We start from the raw sequence: 12,046 nt of genomic DNA on the forward strand, positions 1-12,046 counted from the left end.
AAAACTATTTGTATTTGTATTTGAATATATTTGTAAATTCGTATTTTTGTGTAAATAAATGTTTTTGTAATTCTTTAATTCTACTTTTTTTCTGTAAAGATCTATTAAAATATCTACTTATAAAAACTGTAATGTTATTAAAGGTGGTTTTTAAAGGTTGAAATATTATATTACATATTTCCTAAAGTATAAAACAATCATTATTTAACCAATCAAAACCAAATTTTACCCATATTAAAGTTTACAATGTTTTTATATAATTTTTGACAATAAGGGGTAGTTTACACCCCTAAAAATAATCAACGCCCTTAAGCATGATATAGAATATGAAGTACAGGGTGAGATGATCCTAATCAAAAAATTTTATGTAAATCGATGCAAGCCGAAATTATTCTTTTAGGATAAGTAAATTTTTTATATATAGCTCCAACAAGGGTGATTTTAAGGGTTGAAATATTATGATAGTATATCTTAAAGTATAAAACAATCATTATGTAACTAATAAGAACCAAATGTTGACAATATTGAAGTTTAAAATGTTATTTTATATTTTTTTACAATTAGGGGTAGTTTTCACCCTTAAAAAACCAAAAGCGTACAAAGGCTCAATATAGAAAATGAACTAGAGGGTTTAATGAGCGTAAACCCAAATTTTTGTACAAATCGATGCTGGACGAAAAAATTGCGAGGTTTTGCCATTTTTTCAGCTTCATTTCCTCGACTATATATAAAAATAATTACACTTTTATAAATAAGAACTTTTTTATAATAAAACCATTTTATTATTTATAGGAAAGAATATAAAATAATTTAACGATAAACGATTTAACGATAAAATGCTTAAAATTCCAAAAATTACACTCTAATAAAAATAGTTATTTATGAAACAGTTCGTGAAGTATGCTTTTTGCGAACACACGCAATTTTTAGAGCACTAGCGACAACGGAGCTAGTGCTATAAATCGCGTAAGTTCGCAAAAAGTCCTTCACGCACAGTCCCATACAATATTTTATCTACGATAAACAAATATAAAAACTGTAACTCTTCGTCACTGGAATTCATTTCTATTCTACAATTTTTAGAACTTTGACATTTACTACAAACTACTTTCAAACCACAAAACTGCCAAAAATTTTGTTGTAAGTCATTGCTCATATTGTCATCCCCACGACAACGCGAAAGTTAAGGATATTTGATTATATGAAAGTGTGCCAAAAAACCCATTGAAAGTGTGCGAAAAAGTTAATCCCATTTAAAATACATTGTTACTTCACGCACACTTTAAACTCTTCACGCACTGCTATCTATAATGACAGTTTTCACAAACTAAAAACTTATACATAATATGACAAAGTAGATAATAATTATTTATGAAACAGTTCGTGAAGTATACTTTTTGCGAACGCACGTAAATTTTAGAGCACGAGCGACAACGGAGCGAGTGCTATAAATCGCGTAAGTTCGCAAAAAATACTTCACGCACAATTTCATACAATATTTTATCTACGATAAATAAATAAAAAAGCTGTAACTCTTCGTCACTGGAATTCATTTAACTTTGACATTTAAAAATCCTAACTACTTTCAAACCACAAAACTGTCAAAACTTTTGTTGTAATTCATTGCTCATATTGTCATCACCATGGCATCGCGAAAGTTAAGGATTGTCACCATGACAACGCGAAAGTTAAAAACAGTGCGAAAAAGTAAATCCCATTTAAAATACATTGTTACTTCACGCACACTTTAAATCCTTCACGCACTGCTATCTATAATGACAGTTTTCACAAAATAAAAATGTATACATAATATGACAGAGTAGAATAAGTACTTTTGATAATGTCACGGTTTTGTTATTGTACATGTACATATGTAGGACACAACATATTTGGAAAGAATAATTAACTTATTAAATATGAATTTTTGGTATGTGTATTAACTGTTATTTATAATTATGATTCCAAAAATTACACTAGTATAAAATAGTATTTTTTAAAATACCACTGTTGTTTAAAATGGTATATATAATTTTAAGTATATAAAGTTTTAATTATTTATTAAAACAATTAAAAAAAGATACGCAACAGATGGGTTCCAAGTGGGGACCTCTCGATCTGCAGTCTAATGCCACTGAGGCACCATCAATTTGTAGATATCGAACTATTAACGTAATTTAAAATATCATTGCATTAGTCACGTTTTTAAAATAGTTTGAAATAAAAAAAAATATCGATTTATGCATACAGTGTGATTGGTCAGTAAAGCTTTGTAGATCCGTTATAAGTAATAGATAGTAATAAAAGTTAATAACAAAAATTGTTCCAACTCTGATTACAGATTGATAATCAGTAATCGTAATTTGTAAGTTTTAGACAATTATTCAGTAATGGCTTACTTAAAATTTGGATAGATTTAGACCCGTAATTATTAATAATTTTGCTCTGAAAAATGAAAATATCTCGAAAACTAATAAATTTACACATAGGGAATGTTATACAAAAATTATAGTATGGTAATGGTACTTTTCGATAATGATATAAAATACAGGGTGTTCTATTTAAAATTACTGAGAAAATAATGTACTTGCGTTTTGACTCACCCTGTATTCAATATAAAGAAAATTAGCAAAACAAACGAAAATTTTGACAATAATAAAAAAAATATGACGTCAATAAACCATTGACCTTTTGCTTGCTTTTATTTATACAGGTAGTTAAACTTGTTACGATTTTCATATAAAATTGGTTATAACTTTGTAAATACCCCATATAATATACCAAAACTTTATAGTTTTGTAATCGAAAAGTTACGAAGATTTCGAATATAAAATAAAATACAGCGTGCTCTATTTAAAAAAACATAGGTTTGGTCTGCCACTATGTTATCGAACACCCTGTAACATTCTAACTAATTTTGTAATATAAAGCTCAAAGTTCGCTATAATTTTTGTTATTAAGTTTTATCGCTATACATTACTATAACGGATCTACGGAGCTTCACCCCACTAATAATTAATCGCCCTGTATAATAGCAGTTAAATATTGCATTGTTAGCTAGTTCTAAGCTTTCCTGAAAACTTCAGGTGTCTAGGCAGCCTAGAACTATTTTTAAAATGGATTACAAAATTTGCGGAGTCCGTGACACTAACCAAGCCAAGTATATAAAAAGATTTTAATAAAACTTTCGATAGCGAATAAGTCGAAAACTATTAATTTTATTAAAAAAATGTATGGAACATTTTTTGCTTAGAATGAATGTTTTTATCAACTTTTGCGGTCAAAACATATGTAGTAAAAAATTTTCACCCTTGAGATAGGGTGGCAATCACCCCCATGGCAAAAGCGCCTTTCGGCAACATAAACATTTTGATCCTTGGACTATCCTTGGCCTCGGTTCCTGGACTAAATTATTTTACGACATATTTATTTTAAATTGGGGATAAATTCTACCTCTAAAATCACCTTTAGTTTGCTATTATTCTACCTTGGAAATTGTAAAAAACTTTTTATTCTCAATTTTGTTGATCAAGGAAAGGAATTCAGTTGGGTATTCGACGCCTACTTCTTAAGCCTGTTGGCATCTCTCTTCTGTTTTGTGCCATTTGATACCAGTTTCTAACCACTTGATGTCATCTAGCCAGCCTATTTAACGCGATAAGAATATCGTGAAATCAAAAAAGAAAACACTGACAAGAAGTATCCTCACTTACGGGTGTGAAAATTGGACAACAAATAAAAAACCAAAAACAAATTAAGAGCCACAGAGATAGAATGCCTAAGGAGAAGCTGCTGAGTCACAAGAAGTCAAAGAATAAATAAAATAGAGATTACGAAGAAAATGGGAATGAACTTAGATAGATATAATAGACAACATCGAACAAAAGAGACTAACCTGGTAGGGAGATGTCAGAAGAGCAGACCAAAATTATTGTATAAACAGAGTGGTGCCCGGTGGAAAAAAAAAGTGAGGCAGATCTCGAAAATCTTTCAGCGATGAAGTGGACGAAGCAATGAAAAGAAGAAATCTGCAGAAAGGAGGACTGGCAAAACAGAAAGAATTGGAGAGAACGGTTGAGTGAAGGAATGCAGTGAAAACTGTGGAAATCCTTATAGTCTAGTAAAATATAATTACACTACATGTAAATCAAAATGTAAATTCGTACAGGTTGAAACAAATTTTATATCAAAGTTTAGGTGGGTACAAAAGATATTTTCAAAAAAGTATCCAAGTCATACAAGGGGATCACTGTTAAAATAATTAAAAAGGGGTCATTTTTGCAAAAAAATTACTTTTTTAACTTCTGAGGTCATTCAATTACTAATGAATGTCTATAGTAATATTTTCTGCAAAGTTGAAGGGTAAATTTTTTACATAAGACTTACTAAATTAAATTTGACCCCCTATTTATTTAAATAATTATACATAAAACTTTAAAAACAAATTTCCAAAAAAATATTTTAAGCGTTATAAATAAGCACTATAAAATATCTTGTTTTGCAGGAGAAGCTGCGCTATGTTATCATTATTAATTAAAAAAAATTGGTCCAAAAATATTTGATATTTTTTAAGATATGGAATTTGTTTTTCAAATGTTACTCTATTTTCAATCGCAAAAACGCGGTTGTTGCCAAATAAATATTCACCTGTATTAAATCTTATTATTTTTACTCTTATGTATATTTTCGATAAATGTATTGATAAATTCAAATTTCAATTAAACTACCCCCTAAAATGGCATTTGAAAATTATTCAAATTTGTTTATAATTTTATTTTTTTAATAACGTCACGGGTATTAATTATTTTGAAATTCCGTTTCGATAATTGGGTTCCTGGGAATTTTTCACTAATTAACAAATTTTTTTTGTCTTTTTTCCTTTTCTTTTTTTTTTTTCTTGGAGTTATATTACCATTAGCCCTTTTAGGGTTAAGTTTCATTAAAAATGTCGAATCTCTAAGTTGTAGATTCTAGACCTAAAAATATTAAGATTGGTCTAAAATCACTTAAATAAAATGTGACTACTTACTGAGTTAATTTATTTAAAAATTTAAAAATTATTTTTACCAAGTACTTTAAAACTATTTGACGTATCCTTATCATACTTAGCAGAAAGTGTGGGTATTATACAGTCTACTAAATTGTTATAAATAAAAGTTTCTAGCTACTACCAGAGGCGTACGACATGGGATAGTTAATGGTTGACCCTTCCCAAATTCTACGCCACTGAGGTAATTACTATTTTAGCGAAATTTTTCGATTCTCCAATACTTTCTAAGTAAATAATATACTCTTTACTGGTAACGCTTAAGTCATTAGTTTTCGAGATATTGGACGTTAAAAATGAAACGGCATAGTTATTTTGATTCATTCATTCATTCATTTTAAACTTCCAATATCTCTCAAACTGATGACTTTATCGATACCAATAAAGCTATTTACATACAAAGTATTGGAGAATCGAAAAATTTCGCTAAAATAGTAATTCACTCAGTGGTGTAGAATTTGGGAAGGGTCAACCATTCACTATCCTCTGTCGTACGCCTCTGGAACTAGCTAGAAACGTCTATTAATCACAATTTAGTAGGGTGTATAATAGCCACACTTTCTGCCAAGTATGATAAGGATACGTCAAATAGTTTTAAAGTACTTGGTAACAATAATTTTTAAATTTTTAAATAAAACACCCTTTAACTCAGTAAGTAGTCACATTTTATTGAAGAGATTTTAGTTAAATCATAATATTTTTAGGTCTAGAATCTAGAGATCTAGAGAAACTTCGATATTCTTAATAAAATTTAGCCCTAAAAGGGCCCGTAGTAATATAACTACAAGAAAAAAAAGAAGAAGAAAAAAGAAAAAAAAAATTGTTAATTAGTAAAAAATTCCCAGGAACCCAATTATTGAAACGGAATTTCAAAATACTTAATCCCCGCGACGTTATTAAAAAAACAAATTATAAACAAATTTGAATAATTTTCAAATGCCATTTTAGGGGGGAGTTTAATTGAAATTTAAATTTATCAATACATTTATCGAAGATATACATAAAAAATAATGAGATCTTAAGCAGGTGAATATTTATTTGGCAACAACCGCGTTTTTGCAACTGAAAATATAGTAACATTTAATAAACAAATTCAATATCTCAAAAAATAATAAATATTTTCCGACCAATTTCTTTTTGCTTAATACTGGTAACATAGCGCAACTTAATCTGTAAAATATGATATTTTATAGTGCTTATTTAAAACGCTAAAAATATTTTTTTTTAAATTTGTTTTTAAAGTTTTATATAGAATTATTTAAATAAATAGGGGATCAAATGTAATATAGTAAGTCTTCTGTGAAAAATTTACCCTTCAACTTTGCAGAAAAAAATCCCATAGGTCTTCATTAATAAGTGAATTACCTCAGCAGTTAAAAAAGTATTTTTTTTGCAAAAATGACCCCTTTTAAATTATTTAAACAATGATCCCCTTGTATGATTTGGATACTTTCTTGAAAATATCTTTTGTACCCACCTAAACTTTGATATAAAATTTGTTTTAACCTGTACGAATTTATATTTTGATTTTGTTTTATTTTATTAGGCTATTAGTTTATATAAAAAATATCGTAATTTAATTATTAGATTTTTGGTTTCATTACGTATGAATATGAGATATAGAAAGCAACCTACTACCTATATCAGCCTCTATCTATATCTTGAACAGGGGACCATAAAAAGTACAGTAGATATAAGTTTTAAGATATTTAATATAGAAAAATTATTAAGATAGAAAAATAGAATAGTAAAATCGTACTACCTGGACGTTGATCATTAACCATTTTCTTCATGAAGTTAAGGCGTCCATTTAAATTAAATCTATAAAAATATACAGGATTTTTTGACACCTTCGCTTGACTTATTGCAGAAATTTTTATTCCAGCAGCAAAGAGGGCATCCGTTATGAGCTGAAATAATAAAGTAAAGATTATATCAACGTATTTTATTAAAAATAAAGCGATATGGCGACAGTTGTAATTTGTAATAAAACTAATAGTTGACATTATTTATATTATGCTGTAAAGAAAATAACCTCACTTTCCTCACGGAGCTACTATGTCAGAAGCAAAACTTTTATTATCTAATAATAGACTAAGAGCCGGTGAAGTTTGCTAATTATTTTAGGCATGATAAGAGACTTTAACTTAAACAGCAGAACCCAGAAGAAACCGTATGAACACTGTTCTGTCACTTTTTAGTGGCACATACGTTGACAGCGGCGCATCCAACTTTTCACTTATGGACAAGATAAATAAATTAAAAGTATCCTTCTTTCGTTACTCCCAGAATTCAATTTTTGAAGTTATACGTCTTTAGCCGCGTTAGTAAATGTACATTCGCGCGAATTCATCAAAAATCTTGGTCCTGGGCGCAACTCAAACGTTATACGGGCTCTGATTGGGCGTTAAAATGATCTGTCAATCATTGTTGAATGTGGAGATTATGGGTAAACAAATGTTGTGTATATTGGTTTTTATTGTTGTGAGGACAGAAACAAAAGCAAGTTTATAATTGTAGTGACTTTTTAAATAGTTTTTAAAAGCAACAGGTACATAATTTTAAATGTTTCAGTATTGTAATAAAATATTATCTGCATACCTATTTGGAAAATGTGAAAAATAAGGTACTTACTTATTAGTAGGTAATGCTTTAATTTACATAATTTGGTTACGAACAAAATTTCTACCGATCTTCATCTAATATATTGTTTTCTTACTCTATGTTTTGTTGTATTTTAATATTTTAATTCAACAAAAACCAAACTAATTTGATTAAATTCATGTAATAAGCAACTGTAAAAAGTTTATGGTGTAAATGTTCAGTCGGTGTATCTTCCCACATGACTGATACGTCTAGGTCCTAGGTGGCTAAATGGTAAAGCGCTTGAATTTCCAATCTAATAACTCTATAATAGGCGGGTTCAATCACCAATGCAAGTTTTTATTTTTTTAGTTTTTTTATAGATTTTTATGATTGTAAGTATATTATTATATAATTTTTTCCAGAAAATACGTATTTAGTTAAAATTTTTGGCAACAATTATTTTTCAGAAATCATTTCTTTGTCGCATTTTGCAATGTGTTTGTGTGTGTTTTATTGTTTTATTTTTTTTATTTTTAGTATTGTTTTAATAAACTAATACTACTACTTGTCGGTTTATAACGTTCTCCGCCGTTTTCCCACTTCCAATCACCACTTCGTCCGGTTGTTCCATAGGTCCTCTTCTATGGCTCTCTCTCTCTCTCTCTCTCTCTCTCTGTCTCTCTCTCTCTCTCTCTCTCTCTCTCTCTCTCTCTCTCTCTCTCTCTCTCTCTCTCTCTCTCTCTCTCTCTCACTCACTCTCTCTCTCTCTCTCTTCTCTCTATGTTTTGATAAAAATTTTTGAAAAGTAGTGGTAGAAAGTATTAAAATTAGTTTAATATTTAAATAAAATATAAATAAACTATTTAAAGTATATTCATTTCGTTGAAATCATATAATAGAAGTATAACTTCTTACGTGCGTACAAAGTACACACATTCTTTTTTTTTTTTCATTTTTTTTTAAGTTATATATTATATGATTAAAAAATAAGACTCATTCTAATTTTTACCCTCCATCCCTTTCCCCTTTTCCCTCCATCAAAAACTTCATTTTGGTCTTTTTTAGGTGTGATGCAATAATTTTAAAATTTCAAAAAATTCACACGCATAGTTGTGGCTTTAACAAATTACGTCTATTTTTATAGACCCGTATATTGAGTGTATTTAACCTCAACAAAATATTTCAATTTTTGAAGTTATACTTCTTTACCGGCGACATGAGGGTGAATTTTTATATGTTAAAACCTATTATCCCGGCGCATGCGCATTATAACTTTGTTCTGATTGGATGTTCAAATGACATGTCAAAAATTATTCAATATGGCGGCTGTGGCACAGCTGTAGTTAGATTATTTATGGTTGTTGCGTTTTAAAATTTGTGTGAAAAGAAACAACAAACAAAAGTTAGTTAATAGTTATACTGCCTTTTTAAATAGTTTTCATATACCTATATTTTTGGACTTTTGGACTATTTTGGACAAGAAAAACTCATTCTAATTTGGTAAGTAGTTTTTATTATAATCATATTGTAATTATACATTTGGATTAGGTTGAAATACAGTATTTTTTAAAACTTTAGTTTTTAATTTGTGAATTTTATAAATTCATCACAATGCAAAGTGATTATTTAAGGAAATTATTATTGGAAATTCCAAATGGAGAAAAAGGTAGGCCAAACATTTTTTATTTACTGTTCATTTTCCCTGATATTTATCAATAATGATGAATTTTGCAAGCAATAACATTATTTCTTTTATTGTTTTAGATATTCATTGAAGCTGAAAATATTTGGAGATTTAGATCTATATACAATTTAGCCAATCAGAATTGGATTTTACAGTAAAGTGCATATTCCACCAATTACTATTATACTGCTATTATAGATACATATTTATACATATTATCTGGTAGAGTCTCACAGTTACTACTTTAAGCAGCAGATGAAAGCATACAAAAGCCTTCAGGCACATAAATAAGCCTTCACAACTGGATTTGTTTTGAAAGGAGTAAAAATTGTTAATGATTTCTATATTATTGTTGGACAGGTATGTCTTTATTTTATTTATTCACCATTAAGAAATATATGGATGACAGTATTAGTGTCTTTTGGATAAATTGGTTTTAAATATTAGATTTATTTACGTTTATATATCTGTATGAAACCAGACATATTGTCGTCCTAATTTGTAAACTGTATAACTCTATATTTCTCTGAAAATGAGGTATTACTGCCATTTATTTGAAAAAATCCCTACTCGTTTAAAAAAGGATGCATATGCATATTTTACCAGAAGAGTAAATAGTGACCTCTTCGTATACACCGTATCTCCCTTGCGACAAATTTAGTTTGAAAAATATGTAAATTCCCAGTTTGTCATACCACACGACTGACCTCACTGTTTAGAAAGTGATATTTTTCAAGAAAAAGTTGGTGGTATATAATATTAAATATTCATTAAACAATATAGGTACAAATGTAAGTGATATGTGTACCTATTTATAAAATATTCCATTTTAGCATCCTATCTTTTAAAATGGGAGATACATAGTATTCACATTAGTCATATTTAGAGAAATAGTTTTTTGTGTCTCCTGTAAAATTTGGATAAATGGAGTTGCGCAGTTTACAGATTAGGTCGACGACATGTAGTTGCTATGATAGAAAAGAGAATAATAAACAGTCATGATTGTTTGTTCTAAAATTATATTATATAAATGTCTGATTTTAAAATGTTCTCAATCATTGTAAAGAACGCAAATACTCATCATCATCATCATCCTGATGCTACAGCCCTTAGAGGGCCTCGACCTTCTCAAGCGTTCTACGCCATTCTGTTCTGTCCCTTGCCTGCACTTTCTAGTTGCCGACTCCGATCTTCTCGGCATCTTGTGTTACCCCGTCCATCCACCTCAACTTTGGTCTACCCCGTCTTCTCATTCCCACGGGTTGAGCTGTTAGAATCCTTTTTATCATGTTTGATTCAGGGGCTCGGGCTACATGTCCTGCCCACTGCAGGCGATTTAGCTTAATTATAGTGATAATATCTTTTCCACCAAACGTTTGCTTGTAGATATTCTGCAGTTCAAAGTTATATCTACGCCTCCATATTCCGTTCTCACAAACCGCTCTTAATATCTTGCGTAGTACCTTTCTTTCAAAAATTGATAGAGCGGATTCATCTGTTTTAGTTAGCGTCCATGCCTCTGAACCATATGTGAGAACGGGGACTATCAATGTTCTATACAGCCTTATACGAGTTTTTTGAGACAGACGTTTGTTAGATAAGTACTTTGATAGACCATGATAACACCTGTTTGCAATTATTATTCGCCTTTTTATTTCCTCAGATGTGTCATTATTGGGGTTAACCGATATCCCTAGATGCAGATAGTCTAATAAAAATAAATTTTGGTAGTTGAAGCATTCCCACAAAGATAAAATATTTTTTTAGGTGAAGCATTCCCAATAAGCTAATGCTAAACCACTAGGTGCTTGGGTGATAGCCAGTTCCAATGGCAGAGCAAATGCACATTGTATGTGTCTGGCCGGTAATAGTGAAGTTTGCAGCAATCTTATTTGCAGCTGAGTATGCCCACAGCAAGACAGAAGAAAAAGAACCCAACGCATGTACAGATGTTACAGCTATGTACATTCTCTGATGAAAAACTAATGAGTTTTGAAACTGCTCAGTCAGAGTGCTTGTTGCACTCTCTAAACGAACTGATAAGAGGGCTTTGGCTTCATGTTGCAGCGATGTGAAAATGGTTATTCATTTTTAATTATAATGTACTTCTTTATCGTGAGTATTTATGTATTAGTCTTTTAAGTGTGTATTGTCAGATATCACGTGTAAATTCTTTTTATCATTTTAATTTGGTCATTACAGTCACTTAATCAAAAAATCTATTTTTCAGGTGTCTGTAGATCTTTTTGTATGCAAAAATGTGTAATAATTATTTGAAATCAATTTGAGGATTATAAGAGTATGGAAATATATGTGGGAACACAGACTATTATAGTTTTGTCCTATTTTTTAACATTCAATCCTCTTCCTTAAAATTTATAAATATAAAGCAGATAGTTTTCATTGAAATTCAATATATTATTGGGTCTTATTTGTATGTATTCATTTCTGACTAAAGGTACGCTTCCGACAACGACTGCAGACGGCAACTGCAAACATCAGTTGCAGTTGTCAGTGTTACGGACGTTACTACTTTGTACTCTTTATTTGTATGAGACTGATTCCGACATCTGACTGCAACTGCTGTTCGGCAGAACGTCAGTTGCTAATCATTATGCAAATTAATAGTGCAAAATAATGACGTCTGTCATGGTGACAACTGTAACTGCCGTCTGCAGTCGTTGTCGGAATCGTACCTTTAAAGTGTGTGGTATAATTATAATAATTAAATA

At 29.9% G+C, this 12,046-nt stretch overlaps 1 protein-coding gene across 1 annotated transcript in view; it reads right to left on the reverse strand.

The window, feature by feature from the left end:
• LOC114330900 (juvenile hormone esterase-like) overlaps positions 1-12,046 on the reverse strand; it is a 75,659-nt gene that overhangs the window by 13,587 nt on the left and 50,026 nt on the right. The window contains exon 6 of the mRNA XM_028280333.2: positions 6,807-6,954. Within this exon, the coding sequence (XP_028136134.1) occupies positions 6,807-6,954 (148 nt within the window). The remainder of the gene's footprint in view (positions 1-6,806; positions 6,955-12,046) is intronic.

Source organism: Diabrotica virgifera, chromosome 1, assembly GCF_917563875.1.
Source record: "Diabrotica virgifera virgifera chromosome 1, PGI_DIABVI_V3a".
Taxonomy (NCBI): domain Eukaryota; kingdom Metazoa; phylum Arthropoda; class Insecta; order Coleoptera; family Chrysomelidae; genus Diabrotica; species Diabrotica virgifera.